This window comes from Musa acuminata, chromosome BXJ3-9 (assembly GCF_036884655.1).
Source record: "Musa acuminata AAA Group cultivar baxijiao chromosome BXJ3-9, Cavendish_Baxijiao_AAA, whole genome shotgun sequence".
Classification (NCBI taxonomy): domain Eukaryota; kingdom Viridiplantae; phylum Streptophyta; class Magnoliopsida; order Zingiberales; family Musaceae; genus Musa; species Musa acuminata.
In genome coordinates, this window is record NC_088357.1 from 47,402,380 (window position 1) to 47,430,357 (window position 27,978).

General features: G+C 42.5%; 3 protein-coding genes across 8 annotated transcripts; 1 reads left to right on the forward strand and 2 right to left on the reverse strand.

Annotated features, from left to right (window-relative positions):
* Positions 1-457: 457 nt before the first annotated feature.
* Positions 458-4,416, forward strand: LOC135648350 (protein TIC 20-v, chloroplastic-like). 2 transcript variants are annotated; one of them, XM_065165976.1, is made up of 2 exons: positions 458-1,163; positions 2,348-2,707. In XM_065165976.1, the coding sequence occupies exon 1, from the start codon at positions 509-511 to the stop codon at positions 1,151-1,153; it is 645 nt and encodes a 214-aa protein (XP_065022048.1). In that variant the 5' UTR covers positions 458-508; the 3' UTR covers positions 1,154-1,163; positions 2,348-2,707. The 2 variants fall into 2 exon arrangements, with proteins under 2 accessions (XP_065022048.1, XP_065022047.1); XM_065165975.1 differs by lacking the exon at positions 2,348-2,707 and adding an exon at positions 4,070-4,416 and having other exon boundaries at positions 459-1,163.
* A 7,778-nt stretch (positions 4,417-12,194) lies between these two features.
* Positions 12,195-18,311, reverse strand: LOC135649970 (transcription factor BIM2-like). Of its 2 annotated transcripts, none has more exons than XM_065168976.1 (11): positions 17,968-18,311; positions 17,790-17,873; positions 17,277-17,582; positions 16,529-16,622; positions 16,324-16,445; positions 16,071-16,182; positions 15,302-15,371; positions 15,110-15,205; positions 13,641-14,077; positions 13,098-13,236; positions 12,195-12,656 (listed from the first exon to the last, which is right to left on the reverse strand). In XM_065168976.1, the coding sequence occupies exons 1-11, from the start codon at positions 17,978-17,980 to the stop codon at positions 12,549-12,551; spliced, it is 1,581 nt and encodes a 526-aa protein (XP_065025048.1). In that variant the 5' UTR covers positions 17,981-18,311; the 3' UTR covers positions 12,195-12,548. The 2 variants fall into 2 exon arrangements, with proteins under 2 accessions (XP_065025048.1, XP_065025047.1); XM_065168975.1 differs by having other exon boundaries at positions 16,071-16,191.
* Positions 18,312-23,004: 4,693 nt separating this feature from the next.
* Positions 23,005-26,444, reverse strand: LOC103999255 (transcription factor bHLH49). 4 transcript variants are annotated; one of them, XM_065167768.1, is made up of 9 exons: positions 26,308-26,444; positions 25,803-26,142; positions 25,013-25,603; positions 24,734-24,904; positions 24,579-24,644; positions 24,450-24,518; positions 24,269-24,340; positions 23,988-24,173; positions 23,005-23,355 (listed from the first exon to the last, which is right to left on the reverse strand). In XM_065167768.1, the coding sequence occupies exons 3-9, from the start codon at positions 25,274-25,276 to the stop codon at positions 23,263-23,265; spliced, it is 921 nt and encodes a 306-aa protein (XP_065023840.1). In that variant the 5' UTR covers positions 25,277-25,603; positions 25,803-26,142; positions 26,308-26,444; the 3' UTR covers positions 23,005-23,262. The 4 variants fall into 4 exon arrangements, with proteins under 4 accessions (XP_065023840.1, XP_009419224.2, XP_009419226.2 ...); XM_009420949.3 differs by having other exon boundaries at positions 25,803-26,164; positions 26,308-26,375; XM_009420951.3 differs by lacking the exon at positions 26,308-26,444 and having other exon boundaries at positions 25,709-25,846.
* Positions 26,445-27,978: the final 1,534 nt, after the last annotated feature.

Sequence of the window (27,978 nt, forward strand, 5' to 3'; positions counted from 1 at the left end):
TTATTTATTTTTGATCTTTTAGATTGTTTTGATAATATTATATAGCTTTTAATCACTTTGATTGTTTTCGTAATAGTATGAAATTTGAATCTCTGTTCGGTTTGACTCTTTGATTGTCTCAACAATGAATATTTTTTTCAAGTCCTCCAGATGCAAACTCCTTCAAAAGAGTGATGAAATATCATATCCGACGTATCAAAACTACTCGCGCATATGATCTATCAAAACTCTCAAGTCAATCCCGAATCTCCAAGCGTCATGTGTGGTTAGCGTGATCCGGTAACGACTCTCCCGAATCTCCAAGTCTGACGTACGGTCAATCCTAAAACCGGAAAGGAACGGTCCACCAAACCGGGGCACCGACAAGGGACTGGATCGGTCCGGCCCACCAAATACCGATTCATAATTGGGCCGGACCAGCCCCGTCTAGTCACCACCAAATCTGTTATCCCCTTTCTCTGGCTCAACAAACCACACACAAATCAAGGGGAGGAGAGGAAACCAATCAATGGCTGCTGCTTCTGTTCTCTTCTTCCTCCCTAAACCCCCGCCTCTCCACCTCCATCACCACCACCGCCACCAGCATCTGCAGCAGCTCGTCGGACTTCGCCTTCCCGGTCCCTCACGCCGTCGGCAGTGGCGACGTTTCGACTCCTACCCTGTTCGCGCCACCAAGAACGGCGACGCCGCCGACCCCCCGGACCGCCTTCTCGCCGCCGTCTGCTACCTGTACCCCTTCCTTGACGGCGTCCACTACGGGCGCTTCGTGCTGACCCAGTTCCCGGCGTTCCAGGTCCTCCTCCAGCCCCTTGTCCCGGCCATTCGCCTCTTCCGCTCCTCCCCCTTCACCCCCTTCCTCCTCTTCCTCACCCTCTATTTCGCCGTCGTCCGCAACCCCTCCAGGTTTAGCCGTTACGTCCGCTTCAACACCATGCAGGCCATCGTCCTCGATGTCCTCCTCATCTTCCCCGACCTCCTCGAACGATCTTTCAACCCGAGTGAGGGCATCGGGTTGGACCTCCTCCAGAGCCTCGACAGCACTGTCTTCCTGTTCCTGTTCCTGTCGCTCATCTACGGGTCCTCTGCGTGCCTCCTGGGGCAGGTCCCTCGGCTGCCTATCGTCGCCGAGGCCGCCGAGAGGCAGGTCATGTGAAGGATGCAATGTGAGCCTCTCCCTTCATAAACTTTGTACATCTGCCATCATTTTATTCTTACTGCTTTCAACGAATGTCGGCTAATTATACTTAGATCCCTTTAATATCTCGGTCTCTAGCCTATGAAAGTGAATTATCTAACTTTATTTATCCTAACGTCCTCGATCTTATCGACGAAAGTACGAAAACACTAGATAAAAAGGTAATTTCAACATTCAAGTTATGTTTTTGATGGTAGCGAACGATGACGTTGAGGGCTATGGGTGGTCCTTATGGATAAGAAGGAAGAGCGAAGGCGAAAGGTGAGACAAAGGGAGAGGAAGAAGAGGAAGATGCAAATATCAACGCTCTACATCTGGTGTTGATGCAGATGCTAAGCGGCTCTTTCTTCGCTTTGCATCTACGTCGGTGCTGACGCAGATGCATAGCGATGCTAACGTAGATGCAGAGCATCGACATCTGCATCCTCCTTTTCCTCCTCTCTCTTTGCCTCATCTTTCGCTGTCGTTCACCCTCCCCATACACAATAGTCACCCGCGGCTCCAGCGGTGCCGTTGTCTGTCACCACTAATGTCATCTGTCACCACCAAATGAAACGTAAAATTATATTTTTACCCATTATTTTTGTGCTTCCATTAGTAAAACCGACGGTATTATGATAAATGGAGTTAGATGTTTCATTTTCATAACCATAGAGGTTTTAATGTAATTTTTTTAAGTCTAAGAATTTGGATGCTAAATAGGTCTAACTACATGAGGTAATACGTAATTAGCCCATTAATTATTACACTAAAGTGGAATCTTTCGTGTTTATTGATTATGTGAGGTTTTTACTGATCCTGAAATATATAGCATTAGAACTTATATCTAATCTACTCACTTGGAATAGATAGAAGGGGCAAAAAAAAAAAAACTGATGATCGGCAAAGGAAGACACCAGATTTTTGGTTGAAATGGATTTCTGAATCCAAAGAACCTGACCTCTTTTTGACAGTTTTTTTATTGATTAAACATGTAGAATAAAGAAATCAACAATTTCCTAGGTATTTCAAAAGCTGAAATTAGCAACAAACATGTAAAAGATTCTTATCCTAATATGCTATGAGTTCTTTGTATTACAAGTTCTCAGTTATAAAAATGTTATATAAAGAACTAACTTTGACAATGATGATTTAAACCAATGCCTCCATCAGAGTCCAGATAGGAGGGTGAATCTCAGGTGCCATGGCTTGCCAAAGATCTTCATTACATAAGGGAGGGAGGAAAAGGGGAGAGTGGAGAGGAAGAGGCGGATGGGGTGGAATTCCTATGCATTGCACAGTCCTTGAAGGAAACACAGAAAGAGAAGAGGGCAGTGAGAGGAAGAGAGGGAGCAGGGAGAAGTGAATTGGGATGAGGCTGCTGCATTTTGCACTTATTTTGAGGGTAAAATTGAAGTCTTAAAGAGGAGTTGGACTTTGGTTTTTGCTTTTGTTTAAGTTTCAGATGATATATGTATTCATGGACATGCCTTTATGACGCAGAGGAAATCCTAGTAAATCTCTAAAATCTGATTCTAATTTCTTGTTACAACAATTTCAAATGAGATCATAGATTATGAGTTTTTCTTCACGAATTTACATACAGATAAGTGTGCTATTTCTTGTTGTAGGATTAAAGTTGGAGAAAAGTTTAAATAGGTTATCACATGGCAATAAAACCTCACTTTCAAGATATTTTCTTTTTTTCTATGATTTTAGAAGTATACTTTTTTATTTTTTGAGGCCAGCACCATTTTTTTGAATAATGTAGAATATATGTTCTTGTATATACTTATATCTTCAGTTCAATTGATAAAATACTAAATGTCACGATCCAGGTCTAATGGGTTAATTAGTCTATTAACTTTGTTTAGTTTAAATCATTGACCAAAATATTTAAACTGAAGTTGATAGTAATACACGCTGTGAGGCGTAGCCTAGCAGTGGCTCCACGCTGTGATGAGTCCTCCGACTCCATCTATCGGCAGTCCTTTCCTACTCAAGTCTTCTTACCATGTTCAAATACTAGATTGACTCTGATACTAAAAGTCATGACCCAGGTCTGATGGGCTAACTAGTTCATAAATTTCGTTTGGCCCAAACCACTAGTCAAAATGCTTAAGCTGAAGTTGATAGGCTAGTTAGCCCATCAGTCTTTGGTCGTGACATTTAATATCAGAGTCGAGCTAATATTTGGGCATAGTGAGGAGGCTAGAGTAGGAAAGGACTATATATGGAGCAAGAGGACTCGTCACGATGTGGAGCCACCACTAGGCTATACCTCACATGCATCATGCTAGGGTTTGATCTAGGCTATACTGGGTCTTGATGAGGATATGAAGCTTTTGAGTGTGAGAGATTGTAACACCATTGATTAGTCCCACATCAAAAGTGAGTAAAATTAAGATTGACTTACAAGGGTACGATGAGTGTACTATTATCAACTTCAACTTAGACATTTTGATCAATGGTTTGAACCAAACAAAATTAATATGCTAGTTAGCCTATCGGGTCATGGCACTAAATCAAATTAAACTGATCTATTTTTCTCTTTTCAATTTGAATCTAACCAGCCCAACTGGATATATGTTATGTTAGGTTCATTGGCACACCCCAATTACAGCCAGTTTGTGGTTTTTTGTTTTTAGATCAACATTTCTTCTTCTTTTTTTTTTAAGATGATTCTCAGTTGTACAGCATGATGTGAGAGTACTTTTAATTTCTGATATTTTTGTGAAAATGATGGTTGTTTTACTATGTTGCTTAATTTTGTTTTTTTAGATGTTTCAACTTAATCATATGATGACACCAATATCTTAGCTCAATTATTTTGTTTTATTTGGGATATGTCATATCATGAATGCGTCCATATTAACTGTCATTATTTGATCATAGGACATTCCATGACATTCTATACTCCACACCACAGAGAAGCCAAGTTGGTCTACTAGCAATGGCCCTTGTCCTGCTTTACAAACATATTCCATTGATCACATTCAACTTCGAGATGCCGAGGGCATCGATGGTAAGCATATGAAGAACAACATTGGGCAAGTGATAGCATGTTCATCTGTATGGATGATCATGCAAGGCCCATAATTTATGTCGTTGGTCACACTTATTTCTACGACAATCATATAGGTGCTCCAAATTATCTGCTATTTACTTTTGAAGATTTGGAATTATATTCAGCATTATCTTCTGTTGTTAAATATGGCTAATATTGGCGTACTCTTGCTCCATCCATTTATCTTGTGCTGCTTCACATGTTATTGCCAACCGTGTGCCTGTCACCGTTCTTATATTGGTTGATACATGTTTGCATTGCTTGGGTTTTTATTTTTTTACCAAAAAAATTGATTTTCTTTTACTGATAGTTGGTACCGACACATTGTCACGAACGGTCGTCGCGCACCCGCAACAACTCCGTTCAATGAATCGTTTGTCGCTCACACCCGCATGTACAGTTGCTTGACAGCATGTTTTCTCATGGTTTTGGGTCATTTTGCTTGTAAATATGTAAGTTCGAACAAGCTGCAGCGTTACAAAGCGATCGCTCACCAAACCGAGCAAAACAGCCCTAAAACAGCCCAAAACGGCTCCGTTTTCGCGTGCCGCGGGAGGTGAGCAGAGTGCTGCCTTCGCTCACCAAAATGTCAGCTATCTCAGCACCCAGGAACCCCCCGGGTGGCACATGGCTGGATGGGGCTTCGGTTATATACCGGGCGTTGAACACTCTTTCGCAAGTTCGCACGTGACCTTTACGGGAACTTGGTTTTGCGCCCGGGACCAGGTGAGCGGCTGTTTGTGGGCTTGCAGCTGTTCGTTCATCCTTGAAAGCCTTGTTTTTCTCCCTCTCCCTCTTTTCTCTTGTGTACACAAGGTGTTCGACGATTTGCTTGTAAAGCTTCCCTTTTCGCGAGACTTCGGGACTTGTCCGTTGCTCGTTCTTTTGATCTAACTTTCTTTCTCTTTTACAGGTTCTTCGGGACCTGCGAGAGGTTACAAAGTGGCTGATCCTTGCGGAGCAAGATCGCAAGGGCGAAGCGCGACTTAGGCAACGCAAGCTAAGTTCGCGTCTTTGCCACACGGGCGACTCGCGACTTAGGCAACGCAAGCTAAGTTCGAGTCTTTGGCCGCAAGGGTGCCTCACGCCTTAGGCAATTCCAACTAAGGTCGTGACATTGTGGTATCAGAGCGGGCAAGCTCTTCGATCGAACAGTGAATGAACTTCGCAACTTCGCCATGGCAAAGCATCGTGGCGAATCAAGCAAGACGGGGCAAGCCGGACCCTTGCCCCAAGCAACCGCAGGTGGGCTGCATGTGCACACTCGCTCTCATGCTGTTGGAGCCGCTCACGAGGATCGCGGCAGCGAACAGGATGAGCGAGAAGTTGGGAACTCTCCGCGAGCGGAGGAAGCGCAATCTGGTGCGCTAACTGGGAAAAAGAGTCATAAGGAGAGACTCACGACGGCGGAAACCCGCCTGGATGTTCTGGAAGCGAGCATGGAGGAACTCTACCATGGCCAACAAAGACTTGTTGGGGTAGAGAGCTCGCAAGAGGAAGCGGAGTCCAGGATTGACAAGGTCGAGGCCCTAGTCGACCGATTGTCTGATGACACCAAGGACTCCGTGCAGCACTTACAAGATGTTGTGGTGGAACTCACCGCAAAGGTGGCCATGCTTACAAGAACGCTAAATGCGGGAGGAGGCAACACCCGCGCTGCACCGCCACAAAATTTGAGGGCACCTGAGCCCCATGGATATGGAGGGGCCAGAGATGCCAAGGAGCTCGAGAACTTTCTGTTCGACATGGAGCAATACTTCCGAGTTACGAGGCCTGATTCTGAAGATACCAAAGTTTCTATAGCAACAATGTATTTGAATGGAGATGCGAAACTTTGGTGGCGAACTCGTTGGGAGGAAATTCAACAAGGTCGGTGTCGAGTCGACACATGGGAAGACTTGAAGCGGGAGTTGAGAACTCAGTTCCTACCGGAGAACACAGAGTTCGTCGCAAGAAGGAAGTTGAGACAACTCCGCCAAAGTACCACCATCCGAGACTATGTGAAGCAGTTTTCTGCACTCATGCTGGACATACAGGACATGTCCGAGAAGGACAAGTTGTTCAACTTCCTTGATGGTTTGAAACCATGGGCTCAACAGGAGTTGAATCGAAGGAATGTTACCGATGTAGTCGGGGCAATTGCAGCTGTAGAAAGGCTTACCGACTTTGTTTCCTCTGAAGACCTAGCGAGAAGGAAACAGTCTTCAGGCAATCGCCCTCCAAAACATTCTCGAGGGAAGGAGCTCGGGGGCGAACAGAAGAAGAAGAGCTCCCACAAAGGGCCGAACCCGAAAGGCAAGGCCTCAAAACCTGGAGGATGCTTCTTGTGCGGAGGACCGCACATGGTAAGGGAGTGCCCACAAAAACAGGCACTCAATGCATTGACGGCTTCCATACACCCTCCCCGATCGGACAAGGGCAAAGCTGTCGCCCTTAGCTCAAGCAGTTCTGAATCCAGCAGCGACGATGAGGAGTCGCAAGGACCCCGAATGGGAGCAATGCGTTTGCTGAACGCTATGCGGGGTCAAGTGGGGGAGAACATGAAGACGAAGGCACAAAAAGCAGGGAGTAGCAAACTGATGTATGTGGACATCAAGCTAAATGGCCAAACGACCCGTGCAATGGTGGATACGGGCGCTACCCATAACTTCATAGCCGATCGCGAAGCATAGCAACTTGGGTTGACCTTGGAGAAGAGCCCAAGCCGAATGAAAGCGGTGAACTCGGAGGCCAGGTGAATCTCCGGGTTGGCGAAGGGTGTTCCTATCAAAATCGGGACTTGGAGCGGAAACACCAAACATGATGGCCGTGCCACTAGACGACTTCCAAGTGATTCTTGGAATGGAGTTTATGCACGCGGCGAAGTTGGTGCCGATGCCGTTCTTGAACTCCCTATGTATGATGGGAGGCGATGACCCCTGCGTGGTTCCCGTCTCTCGGAGAGGAACCAAGGAGCCCCAACATATTTCGGCATTACAATTGAAGAAAGGGGTGCGAAAGGGCGAATTGACGTTTGTGGCTGCTATGAAGCTAGAGCCACTCAACGAAGAGGCCATTCAAGAACCTGCTGCGGTGGCGAACGTCCTGAAGGAGTTCAAAGACGTTATGCCACCCGAGTTGCCGAAGACTCTTCCACCACGCAGAGGTGTGGATCACAGTATCGAGCTAGAGCCAGGAGTGAAGCCTCTAGCGAGACCACCCTACCGCATGCCCCCGCCAGAGTTGGCAGAACTCAGAAAGCAGTTAGGTGAACTGCTAAGCGGTGGTCTCATCCGCAGCTCAAAAGCACCTTTCGGAGCTCCAGTTCTCTTCCAGAAGAAACAAGATGGGAGCCTCCGATTATGCGTCGACTATCGAGCCCTCAACAAAGTAACGGTGAAGAACAAGTATCCCATCCCGCTCATCGCGGACTTGTTCGACCAACTGGGCAAGGCCAAGTATTTCTCAAAACTCGACCTTCGGTCGGGGTATTGGCAGGTGCGCATTGCTGAAGGCGACGAAGCGAAGACTACCTGTGTGACCAGGTATGGAGCGTTTGAGTTCTTGGTGATGCCTTTCGGCTTAACCAACGCTCCGGCCACATTCTGTACTCTCATGAACCAGCTATTCAAGGAGTATTTGGATAAGTTCGTGGTCGTCTACTTAGACGATATCGTCGTCTACAGCCAAACGCTCGAGGAGCACGTCAAGCACCTTCGGACGATTTTCAAGGTTCTCAGGGAGAACACGTTGTTCGTAAAAAGGGAGAAATGCTACTTTGCTCAAACTGATATCCTATTCTTGGGGCATCGAATCGGTGATGGCTCCATTCGGATGGACAAGTCGAAGGTGCAAGCAGTTGCGGAATGGTGAACTCCAAAGAAGGTGCCAGAGTTGAGATCCTTCCTTGGTTTCGTCAACTACTATCGACGCTTCATTGCCGGGTATTCGAAGCGGGCAACCCCACTGACGGAGTTGCTGAAGAAGGAGCAGCCTTGGAAGTGGTCGGACAAATGTGAGATAGCATTCCAAGACCTAAAAGCTGCTGTCCTAGAAGAACCAGTGCTCAAATTGCCAAACTATGGAGAGCCCTTTGAAGTCCACACAGATGCTTCGGACTTCGCTATTGGAGGAGTACTCATGCAGGAAGGTCATCCGGTGGCCTACGAGAGCCGCAAACTCAACGAGACCGAGAGGCGGTATCCAGTGCATGAGAAGGAGATGACAGTAGTGATCCACTGTCTATGAGTTTGGCGACACTACCTTCTCGGGTCGCGATTTGTGCTGAGGACAGACAACATCGCCCTGAGTTATTTCCAAACTCAGAAGAAGCTCTCCCCAAAGCAAGCACGGTGGCAGGACTTCTTGGCTGAATTTGATATGGCAATGGAATACAAGCCCGGGAAGGCGAATGTCGTGGCCGATACGCTGAGTCGGAAAGTGGAATGCGTGAATGCTGCACAACTGGAGGGCGGAGGCCACGCAAGTCAGTTACACTCCAACTTCCTTTCCCGAATCAGAGATGGGCTGTATAGTGATCCCCAGGCAGTTATCCTGATGCAGCTCATCAAAGAAGGCAAGGCACGACGATTTTAGGTCCAGGAGGGACTTGTTTACACAAAAGGGAATAGGGTTTATGTTCCCCGAGTGGACAATTTAAGGCGTGAACTCTTAAAAGAGTGTCACGATTCCCTTTGGGATGGACACCCCGGCATTCACAGAACGTTGGCTCTCGTGGAGAGGGCCTTCTACTGGCCAAAGATGGGGATTGATGTGGAGGAGTATGTTCGAACATGCCTTACTTGCCAACAAGACAAGGCGGAGCAGCGGAAGCCGGTAGGACTTTTGGAGCCGTTGCCCGTACCAGAAAGGCCATGGGAGAGCATTTCCTTAGACTTCATATCAAGCTTGCCACCTGTAGGGGGACTTGGATCGATACTCGTGGTGGTCGATCGGTTTTCAAAGTATGCAACTTTCATTGCTGCTCCCCTACACTGTTCAGCTGAAGAGGCGGCCAAACTGATGATGAAGGGTGTAGTGAAGTATTGGGGAGTCCCACACAATATCATTAGTGATCGTGACGCTCGGTTCCTGGGACGATTCTGGATCGAGCTATTCAAATTGTTGGGGTCAAAGTTATACTTCTCTACAAGCCTCCACCCCCAGACGGATGGCCAGACTGAAAGAATAAATTCGCTCTTGGAGCAGTATCTCCGGCACTACGTGAGTGCCAATCAACGAGATTGAGTGAAGCTGTTGGACATCGCCCAATTCTCCTACAACTTGCAGCGGAGCTCTGCATCCAACAAGAGCCCCTTCGAAATTATCACAGGACAACAACCGTCGACTCTGCACACTATGGCAATTGGGTATACTGGGAGTAGTCCATCAGCCTATCATTTCGCAAAGGAGTGGCATCGAAATGCCGATATTGCGCGAGCTTACTTGGAGAAGGCGGCAAAACAGATGAAGAAGTGGGCAGACTTGGGAAGGCGACCACAAGAGTTTAAAGTTGGCGATTTGGTGTTGGTAAAGCTCCAACCAGCATCACTCCAATTCTTCAGGAACATAGTTCACAAAGGATTGGTGCGTAAGTATGAAGGGCCCTTCCCAATTATCAGCAGAGTAGGCAATGTTTCTTACAAGTTGCAGCTGCCGGCGTGGTTCAAAATTCACAACGTTCTTCACGCCAGCAACCTGAAAGCCTACCATTCGGATCCGCAAGATGCTTCTCGAAGTGTTCCAACTCGGCTTCCTCCCATTACAGCCTCCTACGAGAAGCGAGTGGAAACCATTCTGGCGGATCGTAAGATAAAGCTACCCAGCGGAGCGGAACAGACAGAGTACTTGGTGAAGTGGCGAAAGCTTCCCCGAACTGAAGCCAGTTGGGAGCCTGAAGACGCCCTGCAACATGAAGAAGAAGTCATCAACAACTACCAACAAGCGTCGACGAGGGCGTCGACAGTTTGAGTGGGGGAGAATGTCACGAACGGTCGTCGCGCACCCGCAACAACTCCGTTCAACGAACCGTTCGTCGCTCACACCCGCATGTACAGCTGCTTGACAGCATGTTTTCTCATGGTTTTGGGTCATTTTGCTTGTAAATATGTAAGTTCGAACAAGCTGCAGCATTGCAAAGCGATCGCTCACCAAACCGAGCAAAACAGCCCCAAAACAGCCCAAAACGGCTCCGTTTTCGCGTGCCGCGGGAGGTGAGCGGAGTGCTGCCTCCGCTCACCAAAATGTCAGCCATCTCAGCACCCAGGAACCCCCCGGGTGGCACATGGCTAGATGGGGCTTCGGTTATATACCGGGCGTTGAACACTCTTTCGCAAGTTCGCACGTGACCTTTACGGGAACTTGGTTTTGCGCCCGGGACCAGGTGAGCGGCTGTTTGTGGGCTTGCAGCTGTTCGTTCATCCTTGAAAGCCTTGTTTTTCTCCCTCTCCCTCTTTTCTCTTGTGCACACAAGGTGTTCGACGATTTGCTTGTAAAGCTTCCCTTTTCGCGAGACTTCGGGACTTGTCCGTTGCTCGTTCTTTCGATCTAACTTTCTTTCTCTTTTACAGGTCCTTCGGGACCTGCGAGAGGTTACAAAGTGGCTGATCCTTGCGGAGCAAGATCGCAAGGGCGAAGCGCGACTTAGGCAACGCAAGCTAAGTTCGCGTCTTTGCCACACGGGCGACTCGCAACTTAGGCAACGCAAGCTAAGTTCGAGTCTTTGGCCGCAAGGGTGCCTCACGTCTTAGGCAATTCCAGCTAAGGTCGTGACAACATGGTACGCTGATATAGATCGAAGTCGTATTAGTTCGAAACCGACACATGATATGCTTGCTCGTAAAGTGAAGTCGTATTGGTCCAAGATCGACACATGGTATGCCGGTATAGCTTAGAACTCATATTGGTCGAAGTTTTTCCGTTATGAGTTTGGTATTCAAAATTAGAAGTTTTGAATCTTTTCACCATTGCCAATGTGGTTTGTGCAAACCCTAAACCTTACTATTTCCGATCCGTTATCATTTAGCATCTAATGGGATCTCATTGCAGACAGAGTCCTCGTATGCATGCATGACATGATGACTCGATTCTAAATTATAAGAATCAACCCCTTGGTCATCCATGATAGCAGCAGAGGAAAAATGTACCGATTCAAGATTGAGAACAGCCAGCTCATGAGAGCATTAAAGATGGAACACGACATAAACGATAATTGAAAACAATTGTACCAATTACTGTCGACTAAACTAATGACCACGAAAGAATGGACTTCACCAAATGAAAGAAAAAGAGATGCTAACTATGGGTGTACAGAACGTTATCTGATTTTAAATATTACAAAAAATTAATATTAAGATATGATATTAAATAATAATAGATTAAATTTATGATATATATATATATATATATATATATATATATATCTTTTGATGTTATTCAGAAAGTTATTTGATCTACGAACACATTGTTGTCAAATCACTCTAAGGACTACAATCAAGCTGCATTCAATGACAAAAAAATGTGTTATGAGCAATAATTATTTAAATTAAATTATTTTTATTTTATTTTAAATTTTTTTATATCTTATAACTTAATAGGTCAAGTGAAAAAATGTTAGATCATATTATCTTATCTAATTAGGTAGGATATATTATGGATATGATTGGATTTTGATTATGATTATGGATCAATAAAAAGAAGTCCAATCATGATATCGATGAGAGGGGCTCTCCAAATTATTTATTCTAGACCCTCTACTCTTATATATAAATAGACCGGATCACCTAGGAACTAAACAACATAATACGTAAATACATAAATAATATAACACGTGGATACGTAGATTACTTTTATCTCTCATTAGTAAATAATCAACGAGAGATTATAAATCTTCTTTCATCTCTCCTTTGTTTTTAAACTATTGCTCATAGCAATTACTCACCAACAATCCAACTGCATTCAATGACAAAAAAAAAATTGAAGCCAATACATCAAGGGTAGATATATATTATAAAGGATTTATTGATACACTGTCATAAGTTTGAATTTATATTGTTAACCCACAGCAAGAATCCTTGTAAATATTGTTAACCCACAGCAAGAATCATTTTACAAGGTAAAAAAAAACAAAAAGAAGAGGCTTGAAAATGAAGCAGCCCCACCCACGATTGTCATGGAGGCCACTGCGAAAAGACAGAAATGCAAATGAAAGAATGAACACAACAGTTCCCAAACACCTCAACAGGCCACAAAGGCTGAACAGAATATACATTCATACGAAGAGTTCATCATTATGACAAAATCAAAGTATAATGGCCAACGAATGCAGTACTAGCGATGAGCTTTGTGTCTTTTGGATGCTCGTGATGATTCCTCGCCACTGATCCCCATCCTGCGGTAACCAATTGATTGATTACATGATGCAGGATCTTCTGGTTCCTACAATAATGCAAAGGAAATAAAAGTCAACAGACTAGGATTGTTTAGCATAAGAAAACAATGCCAACTCGAAGACAAGATTCACAGTAATCGATGGTCGTATGTTATGCACATGCAAATTCTATGCTGGAGTATATGTATATAAGGAATCGAAGAAAGTTGCAATCATGAGATAGTAGAATGATTATGTATTTTCATACAAGAAAAGTAAATTAAAGATCATTTTTTGCTTTAAGAATAAGATTAGACATCTTTTTAACTTATGAATCGGGGTTTTAAACAACAGTCAGTGTGATATTTTTTTCTCAGTTGATAGGTATATTAGTAGCACTGCACTAATATAGTTGATGACTGATACTAGTACCAGATCGAGATTTTAAACCCTTTTACCATCCGAAGCCAATCGAAAACCGAGAAGTAGGGAAACAATAGAGCCCATACCTTAATGGTGGAAGTTGTGGCTGTGGCATCAGGCCTCTTATTAATTGGTGGCTTGCCAAATTTAAACTGTACAGAGATATTGGCTTGAGACAGATCTATGCCAGAGCTTTGCAATGCCTCCGTCAACGTGTTTAACAACCTGTTTTTCCACCAGGAAACTAAGCAATAAATGTCATGCAAAAATGTTTGAAAGATTGATTCGTCTCTTCGAGGACATTTAATTTAGACTAAAATTTTCACAGCAAACAGACATCTCTACCACTACACAGGAAATTAATCTAAAAAGATTGACAAGAAGATCCACTTACAATAATGCCAGTGCAAACTACCAAATTGAAGAAAAACTTGCATAACTTTTTGAACCAAACCATGAGAAAAAAAGAACCCAATAATTCTCATATACATACATACATACATACATACATACATATAAAAGAAAAACAACAGAAAAAAAATAAATCTCGCTCTGAAAGATATGGCTGCATTGCCAGAAGTATATATTCAGAAATATAATCAACTTATGGAGTTATGCTTAATACTCACCCATGGGAGTAAACAGTAGACACACTAATTGTGCCCTCATCAATTGTCAGCTCCTCTTGTTCATTCAACATCTGCTTGCTAACAGAACAATCAGCAAGGCTGCATGTTCTTACACAGGGAGATCGATTGTGGGATGCCATGGTACCAGCATCAGCCAGCCTCTGCTGTGACTGAGAAATGCTAGTTTCGCTTCCAACAGGGAACAACCTTGGTTGCAATAGATTCTGTGTGGCAACCAGGTTACTATTTGTCTTGTAAAAGACACCAGCAGTATGACCTGTAGCGGGTGGACTGTGCAGACTTAATGGGGAAGGAGGTACAACTGGAACTCTACTTTCATCAAGTTGTTTGGAGAACACATGTGCAGGAGGAGCAGAATCATTTTTCACTACATGAGGTGGGACAGATAAACCATTTGGAGGGACTTGGCTGTTGTTCTGCTACAAACAATTTTTTTAACCAAAAAGAAACAGAAATAGAAAGCAAAAAAGATAAATGAGTAAGCTTATCAGAAAAGAAGACTAGCAAAATAAGAAAAAGTATGCAAGCAGGATTATGATGAAGTAATTTTGAGCCCCTAGTTTCATAATGGTAAATGCACATGTTTGTTCTTCATTATGATTAAAAGAAAATATTACCAGCCAAGAATCCAAAGCACAACATTGAAAGATTTTTTCAGTTTACAGAAATAACAAAGAGATCACAAGCTTGGTGTGACCAGACACATTGCTTCTGATTTTGTTAGGCAATCATTTTGGCACAGATGAAGCAGAACAGCAAGGATAGTAGGATCCATGCAGCAGTCTACAAGCACAACTCATCTTGCAAACAGTTAGTTTCTTTTTAGTTGGTTGCTACAATCTAAATGTTAATGAATCTATCTAAAAAAGAAAAGAAAAGAATTAAAAGGTCAATTACAAAGACAGTTCAAACCTCAGGTTGTGGACTTTATGAGACAGAAAAAATTATAGAGATATTGACTAAGAAGTCATTATACACTTCTCGTAAAGTCGCCTTTTTTAAAATATCCAAGTGACATAATTAGTCTCTATATATGACTGTTGCTATAATCAGACTATGTTTGAGGAAAATCCTAAGCCGTTCAGATGTATTGGAGATCATTGACTATCTCAACGGGAGTATTCATGCACCATGGTCACCTAAAAGCATTACTCAAGGACATTTTGATGATTGGAAAGAGTTCAATCATGTGAAATTTTGTCACACTGGGAGAAATGTGAATGTGGTCACCCACCTCTTTGCTTCGTTTTGGCAGAACTGAAAAAGCTACACACTCCTGGGTTTTAATTTCAATCTTAGTTTGTCGTTGGACACAGGTCCAATTTAAGGTTAATCTAGTGAAGACTTTTCTCTAAAAACATAATAACATGATAAACTTTACTCCATCATAATAGCATGTGTGAAAGAACACATTCTGCACACATATAAATTGTGCTTTGTGATTTTACCCATCGTATTAACTTGGTATTGTCCTTATTCCATCCTGGGGGTGATGACTCGTGCTTCTGTATCTTCTCTTGTAGGAAACGGACGTATTCAATGACCTGAAGAAAGTTTGCTAAAAGACGTCAATGCGAAGGAACTCCATTGTAGAAAGAAGAGAAACATTGTGCTTAAATACCCTTGGCATGATGAATTACCTCCATGAGAAACGAAGCTTTATCCCTCCTCTGATCGCTATGAGGAATGAGCTCCCTGAGTAATTGAAATCTGCACAATATTTTATGTTCTAGTATAAACACACAAGTCTAGGAAAATAAATGACTAGTATATAACTCTACACCTTGGATTTCATTAAATTTAGAAAAAAAAGAAGACAAGTAAATAACTCTACATCTTGGATTTATGTATTTTGTGTACTATCCATAATTCCATGTAAAGGTCAATCCAAAAAAGCAGCAGACTGAAGAATGAAGTCAAACAAGAAGGCCGATTAAATGATGAAGTAAAATCTATGTTGTCAATCAAATGGTAAGAATCATAAAGTTGGCATCCACTTGTGGAAATTATCTTCCCAATTTAACAACACGTCACCTATAAAACTTCAGTCATATTAACTCAGATATGGTTATAATATTTGTGCTCGGAGAAGGCTAAAGCATTCGACTGAATACACCTTCTAGCACAATTTTTTGTCATGATTTATCGATCTTTACATAAATTTTTGTTCAATAAACTTGAAACAAAAACCATGTCAACACCAATAGAACCACAAACATGTTCTACAATACACTGTCTATAATGAACTATACAGTAGGTAAATGCAAATTCTAGTTCTAAGGAGCACTATAATTTGTTGGATCCTCAGTCTAATATTGTCATTGCATGACACTCCAAAAAAAAACAGGAAAATAAGGAACTGAACGAAACTAGATTTGGTAACAAAACAAACATTTTTCGTTGACTTGCCTATCATTGATTTTGCTTCTTCTTCTCTGCTCTGTGGCAGAATGCTTTGATCGTGGGTTGTTTGGTCTCTGATCGACGCAGCTCGCTTTTCCATCCACTTTGATGGTCAAATCTGCATCCCCTTGTAAAAAAAATGAATAAAATCAGATGAATTTGCTCCAAAGATAAAGCAACACAAGTAACAAAATTTCAGCTTCTATGGCTCCAAGAAGCTGGATAAGGAACAATATGAACGAAGCAAAAAAGGAGCCACCTTTACTGGCGGAAGAGCCTTCCCTCTTTGCAAAATCCTCATCTTCCACTCCATCATAAGCTCGACTGGATCTCGATGTGGCAGTCTCTGTCAGCTGCTTCTTCTCTGGCGTTGAGTCCTGCCTGTCAAACAGTTGCCCACACAGTTCAGGCAAGAAAAGCCTCTAGAAAATAGAGGGATGAAGAGGAAGACAAAGGATACGAACCTGCCAGTGGTGGCTGCGGCTATGGCGACGGTGGCGGGGATGGGTCCAGAATCGTGGCATTCGCCTGCGGCAGCAAAGTGTGACGTCCTCTGCCCTGCCATGAAACCAACCAGCATACGATATGCTAAATTTTATGATAATTCAAAGATCCCAAATTGAATTTCATAGTATTTTTTTATTTATGCAATTTGATCTCTGATATCTAAAATCTTGTTCACTATTTTTTTCTTTTTTTGAAAAATATTTTGATCTTAAATCATAATGTACTCACGAGTGCTCCTTTTGGATTTGCAAATGAATACAAATTTTTGTATTATTTTCCTCATTCTCTTCTAATTTCTATTCCTAATTCATTTGAATTATTGTATATATATATATATAGTACTTCTTTCACAATCAAAATAGTAATAAAAGCTTAAAAAAAAAGCTTTTATGTTTCATAAGAGAAGAGAATAGTGAACAAAGAACTATAAGTACAAATTAATTTGGGCTTTTGCACGGGAACTGTATGGCCCCATGGAGGCCCAATAATCTTACGAGTCTATCACGTGCATATATCAACATCTGTTTTTGTTTTCAGAAATCACAACAAAATTTGCTTTCGGGAAACGGATTCGTTTCTAAGAACATGAAGCGAGCGAGGAAAACACTGCTATTTTTTTGTCTCGAATTGAAAGTAGAAAACGATTTTTCGTTTGCGAAAAAGAAAATAATTAACTATAAATAAAAAAAGTGATGAAAATGTTACCTCCCGAATCCGTGTCGTTGTCGTCCCACGGCGTGTAAGAAGTGCCGCCGGCGTGGCGATAGCTGGCGGTGGTGGTGGTCCGGCCACCGTATTCGGGTTCGGGTTTGGTCTGTAACCCGGCAGGGAAACCCGGCGCCTCGCTGCACCCTCTCCGCTGCGGCTTCACCGCGCCCGCCGCATGACCGATGGCGTACGTGCCCACCTCGCCGGGAAGCGCTTGCTCGGCCGGCCTCTCGACCGGGACAGCGTCCTCCTCTTTTCCCCGCTCTGGCGGTTGAAGGAAGTCTCGCGTCTTCAAAAAGAAGCCTGGAAACACATTTGCAACGACGAAGACGCTTTTAAATATGCGATTTTGACGCCAAATTTAGCTGACTTTGCGAGGATCGGATCGTCCATGCAGGAAAAAAGACAAAAATTGAGAGAAAAGAAGACGACGATTTCATCAGTAGACAGCATAATTCCAAGTTCTACATCAGTTACTACAAATTATGGAGCTACTCGGTGGACGGGTACCTTGTGAGGGAGGCCTTGGATCTTCGAGCTGCAATGACGAATCCGAGGAGTAAAGCGAAAGGAAATCATGAGTTACTTTCTTCCCTGTTTACGCATACGAATTATCGACTCAATAAGCGTCATAATTGGGCGTTAAATGGCAAGAACGCATGGAAGAACTTTTAGTACCCTGCCCTACCTTGGACCTCCATCTATCTTCTATCTTTTGCAGGTTATCCTCAGCAATTCATCACAGAAACTGTAGAATTGCGCCCAACTTCTTCTCTCCGAGAACCGAAATCCCAAATTCCTGCCGCAGAATTACGATCAAATCAGAAGCCTAGGAAGAATCTTCTTGGTTCTCCGCCGGAGAAGTCGAACCCGATCGCATTCAGGGGAGCAGAACGGATCCAAGCAGAATGAGAAAATCGAACTATGAGATCGTTGTGATGATTCCCTATGGAGAAATTTGGCCTTCACGGAGGAGAAGCGAGGGGAGACCCCTTCGAGATCTTAAAACGCCGCGCTTCGGTGAACTCCTGTCTCTGCTCTCGCTTTTACATATCCTCTTCTCAACCCTTCTTTTCCGTCACGGAAAACGCCGTTGACGGTATCTAACGGCGGTTTCTCTCCCGTTTCTGCCCGTCGCCGCGTGGGTGAAACTACGTACCGATTTGGCTTTCGATCCGTATTACCGCGGGCGCTACATAGGCGATCGTACGGCCTTGATCTACAGACGGAGGCGATGGGTGGGATCACGTGCCGTACGGCAGTTTGACTGCGGTTGGTCGCTGACGTATCAGTTTAACGAAAGCGGATAATTTAGCAGGCGATGATTAGGCGCTAATCCCGAGGAATAATAAAAGAGGATTATTAGTTTACGATAATAATATTTACTTGAAGGAGGAGAGGAAGAGATTCGATTAGGGACAAGTACAGCAGAGCATGTTGGGGACGTGGGTGGAAGGATCACGTGACGTTCATGTGCTTAAGATTCTCCCACCTCTCTTGCACAATTCATGAGAATTTTATCTGCTTTGATCCATCAAAAAAATTGCATATCTTAGGATAAAGCTCACACGATGTTTCTCTTTCAGGTTGATATTCCTACAAAGAAGTATGTTGCTAATAATCTACAATGTATCTTGGCATAAGCAATTTTTCTCTGGAAGAAGAATTTGATCGATGTTAGACTAAATATGATCCATTAAAACTTGAGTCAGATCCTCTTTAGATCCCGTATCTACTCTGGCTAATAAATAATTACTTGTTTTAAAATGAAAATCTAACCATTTTATTATTTCGGAATAACGGTAATTGTCTACGTGGTGGACTAACCATGACCTCACCATCCACGTACGTCTCGGCAAGTCATCGGTCATCTGTTAAGACGAGCCCCACCGTCTCTTCGACCCCTTTCTCACGTGTCCTTATCCTCCTCCACTGTCTGCTACACTATTTATGTGCAAGATTCAATCGGATGAAACCATTCCTGAATCGCTTTGTCAACCATCACCTGATCTGTGAATGCCAACCAGTAGATGATAAGGTTCTTTTCTCTTTTTCTATGGCATAGAAACAGCTGGTTTCTGAACCTATTTGTTTGAGGGAAAGATAATAACCTTGCTGCTGTCGATGCTGGAACTCCCGTGATCACATCGGGCAAGGAGACAAAGTAACTGGAAAAGCTCAGGCACTTGTGTTGGCTTTTATATCGGAAACTGACGAAAATAGCTTCAGATACAAAACAACAATCGAAATGAGCATTTAGAGGAGATAAAATAGATGAGATACGCAATGAGGTTGCATGGAAATCCTCGGATCTCGGATGAGATCAAAACCTGTGGCTTTCCCACCGTTACCTCAGTTGTAGGTCATGCATTGCACAGCTCCCAAGAGATCTGAGATGGTCACAATGTGTCTCAGGTCTACGTCTCTCCAGTGGCAGGATGCAGTCTCTCTGCATGGCAACACCTCACGTGCAAACAGTGACAAGCTCTTCCTCCGGCAAATAGTAATCAGGGCTTCTCTTCTGTTCTCGCAGCTGACTTCTCAACCCCCCCTCCAGTGATTTTGTTAGTTTTCTTGCAGATTATTGCTTGGAAACGAGTATCGATCAAGCTTACATAAAATATTTGTCTGATCAAGTAGTATATTCTACTGACAGCATCTCTCTTTCGTGGATAGCTGAAAACTACACCCTCCCAATCATTTCTGGCATCTCTCCTTCCAAGAGAGAACATTACGGAAACTGGCTTCACCATGGTCCACGCATATATAAGATCATGTCCTTTAGGGAGAGCATGCTTGCAGCATCTATCTGTCTCTATCCACACACCACAAAATATATGTATACACATCTACCTAGTCTCAATCGTCTCCATAACCTATGTCCCCCACCCGAGTGACTTATGCTAACAAAAGGACATCTCAACAAAAAATTGACACGTCCGTAGAAAAGAAGACTCCCACAAAGCATATATTTTGTGTCGATTCCAGACTTGTTGCGTGACACATCCGACAAAGAGTGGGTGGTCGGAGGACTACTTTTGTGTTGCTGTAGCCACTCCGTGAACCACACGCATCACTACTGTTAGGCAGTGTTTAATGCATCTTCCCTTGTGAAAAGGAGAAGATAAGGATCACATGGACGGGGATGCAAATTCCAGTTCATTCGAGGAAGCAGAAACCAGAAACAAACACTTGAGCATAATAAGGAAAAGAAGAGGAGTTTGCAGCAGTAGTTGGGGGTTTAATTACAATATAAAATTGAGCACAGGTTTTTGTTTGGATCGGTGAAAATTCTGTTCTAAGGTTTCAGCTCAGGGATGAACAGTATATTATAATTTTATTTACCCCTCTCTCTCTCTCTCTCTCGCCCTTTATTTTCTGGAAAGACAGGAAATGTTGTTGTTTCAAGTGGATCAAACAAATCATCCAAGTATTGTTGCATTTGAATGCTTCCATTATTTGCCGTGATTAACATCTACAACTATTCTCGTCTTGCTTATTTGTTATCCCATGCATTGGCACGCGTCTGGGGATGGTTGGCGGATGAGTTGGCGCCACGTGATTAAGGGGGGAAAGGCCTCGCTCACACGTTGCCTCACGAATCACGTGGCCAACTCACGGCGGGTGGCGTAGTGGGTCCCGTAAGGTAGGAGGTTAAAAATAGGGCGCGTTGGTGGGACGAGGGTTGCCGCAACTTTCTTTACCCCAAAACGACCCAACCTGTGTTGCCATTCGTTCGTAAAGGGTGGGCTCTCTTCCTGAGATCACCGAACAGGTCGTCCGCTGCGTACGTAACGTGCGTGCGGGAAGACTATTTCTAGTGGCGCTGTGGGGACGTCGCGAAGTGGTGGAAGGAGGTGGAGGATCGGTGGGGCCCAGAGGCGGCTGGGCACGTGACGATGGTGGGGGGAGGGCGAAGGTCACGTGCGGCCCATACGGGTGCTCTTTGTCGGGAAGCGAAACGAGTTGACGGGCGTACAATCCGTGAAAACGGCCGTTAGGAACGGAACGGAGAACGGACGTCCCGTTTGCCGTCTGTCAAAGCGGCCGCTAGGTGCTCGCTCGCGTCGTGTCGTGAGTGGTGGCGGAAGGCGGAGCGCGCGGAAGCAGCGGGGTTCGTCGACGTCATATGCGAGCGTGACGACAACACGGTGTCACTCGGTGACGTCGTCCGTGGCTGAGAGATTATCTCGTGCGGTGGAATTCCCGCTCCATGTCCCGCCACGTGCTGTGGGGCAGGAAAGGGCGACCAGTCTCCATCGGGCGCGTGGTTCAGACCCCTCATGATCGCCTAGGTGGACGCCGCCCTCACGTGACGCGGCTCCCTTCTCCCTTACTTCCATGCAGGGCGTGGCCCCACATTTCTCACACGTGTTGCTGACGTCCGGTCGAACGCTCCCACCAACTTTTGGACGCATGCATGCATATTTATCACCTCATTTCTAAAATTTCACACAGTTTTTTTATTTTTTAATATAAAAATATTTTAATTTCTATCTTTTTACTCCCCTCTCTTATGTCGAACTCGTCGTTATCCCCAAAACCCTACTGACTCTCGTCAATCTTATCCGTACGTATGCATCTCGTTTTTTGTCATTCTCACTTGCGACATAGACTTAATGACCGAGAGCCTACCCATAAAGGTAAAGACGACTAACGATGCCTCGTCGTCACATTGGGCTTTTGTTTTGAAATCTAAAGACCAGGTACTCGATGTTTTCAAGGAATTTCATATTAGTATTGAAAGAGAAACTGACAGTAAACTAAAGTATATTGGATTAGATAATGGTGGCGAGTACATGGGTCATTTTGAGAATTATTGTAGGTTCTATGGTATCAGGTTTGAGAAAACAGTTCCTAAAATTTTTCAACAGAACGGTGTGACAGAAAGATAAACAGAATCATTGAAAAAAGAATTAGGTGTATGCTTTCCCACGCCAAGTTACCAAAGTCATTTTGGGGGACGCTATGAGAACTACAGTTGATGTGATAAATCTTTCTCCATCAATTCCTCTGAAAGATGATGTTCCAGAGAGAATATGGAGAGAAAAAGATATATCTTATAATCACTAAAGAGAGGTGTAAAGCATTTGTTCATATTCCCAAAGATTAGAGGTTCAAGTTTGATAATAAGGCAAAAGCATGTATCTTCTGAGATATGGTCATGAAGAGTTTGGATACAGATTATGGGATCCGTGAACAAGAAGATTATTAGAAATATAGATATTGTGTTTTTGGAAAGCATGGAAGATTACTCACGACCAACGATAGAAGACAGAAGCATAAGGATAAAATTATTATTTAGAAAAAAAAAACTCTGAGAAAATTTGTAAAAGTGAAGACTTCGATCTACATACTGAGTTTAATTTTTAGGACATTCATTGTTAGAAGCAATCAATCATTATCAAAGGCAAAACATATAGCTTATGAAACAGTATAACTGAGGTGACTTTTTGAAGATATTTTATTAGAAAGAGAAGTAAACAACTAATAACAAACTACTTTTGCAATAATAAAAAACCCAACCTTGAATGAAAGAACTAAAGATATAGAGACTATCATTTCATCTCTGATCTTTTTAGTAAGTCATAATTCCAGAGTATTATAAGTCATATGAATAAGTAGTTTGGTATATGTAATTATGAATCGAGTGAGTGCATCGAAAATTGATTCATAATTAATGGTCCGAGTGATTTTAGTAGCTCTATTTTCTCTCCTGATATGGTTGAATACTAACCATGGATTTGATTAGTAATGTTAATTTCCTCTTACATTATAACTATTTTGGTGTTCTTCTATGGCAGCATTTCCTCTCAATTCACTTGGCTTGCTCCACCACCCCAACCAAGGCAAGATGCTCAAAGACAGTCATGAAGCCTTTTGTATGAAATATGCAACACCTTTGAAGCAACATGAACTTTCAGTCAAACCAGCAACAAGGACTGCAGGATAATGGTTTCATGCTGCATGCACTTCTTGAGGTTTACTGTTGAATTCTATGAGTATAGAGATTGGTACTGCTGCTACATCTCATTTGCACAACATTGTGGAGCTCTTCATCCCATGCATTAGACACCTGCAAATGCTTAGAAAGCTCAGTGCCACAAAGAAAAGCAGTCAACTGTGTGGACTGGAAAATACAAGTTTTAGGAAAACAAAACCATAATGCAGAAATCAGATCGAAACAATTTCCTCTACAAAGTTCAAATAATTATCATTTTATATCCAAGGAAAAAGCTTTTTGGTATTCTAATGAATCTATGAAGTTTTTGCTGTTTAGTGTATGCAGATGTGATATATAGGTGGACCAAAGGAGGTTACTTGGTTCTTTTCTCAGTGGATAAAGGAGAAGAAAAAAAATGATGTGGTAATTGAGCAAATAGAACACTTCCTGAAAGTAATCCAGACATAAAAATTCATGCTGACAAGTAGCATCTTATTTCAGCTCAGTCTACTGCAAGGCTATACTGACAAGAATAACAGAGCATCATGTATTATGGTCAGTGGTTAGAAGTTTTTGTGCATTCTTGACTTCACTTTTTGTGGATCCCTTTGTTTCTTTGAGTTGAATTCATTTTGTCATCTTAATATTCTTGAGGAATCATAAATTGCTCATGAACTGGTCAAGAATTGTATTTAAAGATACACAGAACAAATGAGCCTTCCTAGTTTGCCACAGTCCTGATGAAGTCAGTGAATTGACTATACCTGCATGTTATATCCATCTTCTGCAGTCATTTGAGTATCTATTGATCTTCCAAGTAAATCTGGAGGGTTTCTGGTCCCAGATAACCCAGATTGGATCAAACCCTGGTGTGGCAGATGTAGTTGCGGATGAATTATGTCTGATGAGAAACCAGCAGCAGCTGAGGGGCTATTGCAGGGCTGAAGTAGCTGCCAGGGAAAGAGGGAGGCTTTGATGTGATGATAAATAAGCAATACTCATCAATTAGATAAGGCTGTATGATCAGCATAACGAAGCCACATACATATTTAGGAAGAACTCCCTCTCTGTCAATGTCCAGCCTTGGATTGATAGCTGCAAGCTTCATTGACAGGAACTGGGAATCAAAAGAGGAAGTTATTTGTTGCTATAAAATGGTCAGCAGGAAATCTGAGAAGATGTCTCAAAATACAGCAGAAAATGTTTATGTTATGAAGGATATATACCTCAACCTGCTGTTGTAGTGATTGAACGTAGTTGATGATCTCATCCAGCATTACTGCTTTTCCTGTGACCTGTGTTCATATGTCGAATGGTGATAAGGATAGACAGAATAGGGAGTTCAAGAACCATACCTTGCTGCAACCAGGAACAAGGCCTTGAAGAAGCTTCATCCTCTCATTGATCTTTTCCCTTCTTACCTAAATTGCACATATCGGTCCATATCTATCAAGAAAGAAAGATTGGCTCTTATAGAATCTGGGACTCTCTAATGCTGGCAAGATCTTACTCTTTCTGCAAGACTGTGGTTGCTCGTTGCCTGGCCATGCCTAGCCCGGACGTGAACTAGATCTGATTCAGTGATGTCTTTTACCTGCTTCCGTTTAGGATTAACAGTAGCCACCGTCAAACTCTTTCGCTCGGATTTCGGTTCATGATCCTCTTCCATCTCCATAGGTATCTGACAGGATACTTGTGCTCGTTGAGATATCTACTTGTGATCAATGGAAGGCAACGACAAAGAAGACAGACAAACGAAACATATCTGAGAGAAAAGGATCTGAACTACCTCATTTGCTCTTCTCCTTGTCGTAGAGGAAGAAGAATTCCCAGCTGCAGTGGCCAGATTAGATGGATCTTCTTGGTGAACACCAGTGCGGTTAGGCTGATGATGCATGTCCTTTTGTTCCTTCATCAGACTGCCATTCTTGGATACATAATCAGTAGATAATGAGGAAATTCTGACAGCTTCCATCATGTCGATTTTGTTCTTCTTCTGCATCTGAGCTCCAGAGTTATCTCTTGATGTAGTTGCATCGAAAGGATTCATCATGTAGCAAGAAAACTTTGCAGTTGATCTCTCAGTGAAATCTGAAATCAACTGGGAAATCTAAGCTGTTTTTGCATGATTTCAAGCTTGTGGACAGGTTTTAAAGCTCACTGCTGAATGAGTCATCCATGGAAATTGATGAGCATTAGACAGCAGTTCAAGGATTGCTGGGAGTCAATCAGAAGAATATCCAGAGTTGCAGCCCATATTATCCTCACTCCTAACTGAGTTCAGCACAAACTATATCAATCAAAAATTGAGAAAGAACAGCTGCCTGCTGTAATCTCAACACAGTCACTGATCAGTAGCACACATTTGGCAAAGATAAATCTGCTCACAGAAAAAAAATGGAGACAATGAATCTATCAAATAGCAGAATCACCTACTCCACACATCAGTAAACTGCTGACAAGTAAACGAAGTGAAGATTTTTACCTGCCACAACAAGTTGCATTAAATCAAATCATTCAAATGTGTCGATTATATGGCATTAGAACCACTTGCAGAAGCTAAAATTCACCAAACCCACCTTTTCAGAAGAGAATCTTAGAAAAGTCAGACACCCATTCAAAGACAACTCAGAAAACCAAGATTGTTCCACTGCCCATCAAACTTTCCTTGGATTTCACAATGTAGGAGATCAAAAGGATGGATAGATGAGTGATGATACGTTAGGCCAAAGATTCCTAGCCCTAGGAGTTGAACAGGGACACAAGTACCCAGCTGTGACCAGAGGTGAAAAGACTACCAACCAGAGAATCCTCGCTTCTCAGCAATCATTGAAGGAAGCTGAATAGAACTTGCCCTTCTTGACTCAGTGCAAACATTCATGGTCACCACTGTGCCACATAATAACACTTCTTGACCCACTGCAGAGTGAAACAAACCCTACTGAAGCATGTGTAAGTAAAAGGACTATCGAAGGCAAATTATATAATCCATTGTAGATTCGATTCTACTCTCTATCACAATGCTATGAAGAGAGAATGCAACTGTCTACCAATGCTTATAAGAATATTGGTTAGCATACTCACACCACAGGAAGACACCCTTTAGACCTGAGTCCCCCCAACTCATAATCCCCAGTCTCTTTGTTCCAAAGAAACATTATACAACCAGCTTCTCTTTACTTGGATTTTGATCCTTTTATCTTTGTTTCTTAACTTGGCACATTACAGGCCTTGAGCTAGCAGCCTGACATTGCCAACCACTCTTGTGATGTTTGGGATCTCAAAAAGTTCTGTCATAATGATTTGGCACATTTGGAGTTGCCCCTCTCAGAAAAAAAATGTATATAATAACTTGCATAGAAATGGAACCCATGTACCACTGCATTTTATATCATGTAAGATAACAGTGGCACCACTTAGCATCTGAACTCTCAGTTACTGTTTGATAATGAATAATATGCATCTAACTATGCTTAAAGATTGTATTAGCCTACCTTGCATATCTGATTGATTCATTCTTTGGTGTGACTCCAATTAGTGGAACTCAGGCTTCACTATCCTCTTGCATATTATTTCTACAATTTTATGGATGACAAAAAAAAAAGATAAAAGACATGATTTAGCACCTGTGTTTCCTTTATTTTTTGTTCTTTGGAACAGTCAAAGTAGCTTAAGAGTTATTTTGTGCCTCATGAGAAATTTTAGAGTATAAATTCATACATGTTTTCAGGAAAGGTAATAAACCTGCAAACTAGCTTGCAAATTATGCAAGATCCAGGAACATTTGATTTTGATTTTTTGGGTCACTATGACACAAACAGTATAGGATTTGTCAGATATTAAGTAATTTATTTTATTTTTTGTTTGGAAAAAAAGGCAGTGAAATTGCACCTCAGAGTCAGCAACAGCTGAGTAATTTGCTGTTGACACAGGAATCATGCACAGTGGAACCACTTGCTCTTCCAATCATTGCAAGGAAAGACCATGGATAGTGCATTCAAACAAAAACTGGATCTCTGAAGAAGAGGGAGGGAAAACTCTGTGGGGAGTCTTTGTTTATGTTGCAAGTAGTACTTGTAGGGCCATTCCCAAGGAGTTCTACTAATATTTTCAGAGACAGTCTCTGATACAAAGAGAGGAGTTCAAGGGGAATCTATACTCATCCTTGCATGTAATTATTAGGTTACATTGGAACTTGAGCATCTTGCTTTGTTAATTACTGCAGATTAGGTGCCTAATTTTATAGCATTCAGGAACATGATCTCTGTCAATGAGATCTGATTCACAAGACCTTCCTTTGTTGGTGTGCTTGGTGTGCTGGCTACCATGGAATTTACTCTTCCATTTTTCCTCCCTCCTAGTTGATGATGAAATCTGTGTTCAAGGATGATGAACAGAAATATCCGTAAAGAAAAAGTGGTCCATCTGTTGCAAAGGTTTCTATTTTCAGATTCGCATATATGAATTTCTAATTTACAGGTTATTTGCATTAAGTATATTTGTATATATATAAAAGCATTTTTTATTTATTGCTCTAAATTTAAGCTAAGCATATATATAAATTTGCAGACAAATGTATATGTTATTGTGGTTAATTTTTGTTAGTTAATTATCATTTGACTATTGGTTAAAACTCTAAATGAGATTAATCCATCATAAAAACTCATCATGTTTCTCAGAATATTAAGAGTATTTTAGGTATTCAGATTCTTGGGGTAATAAATGCTGCATACAGGCATGTCATACTGCTTTTTA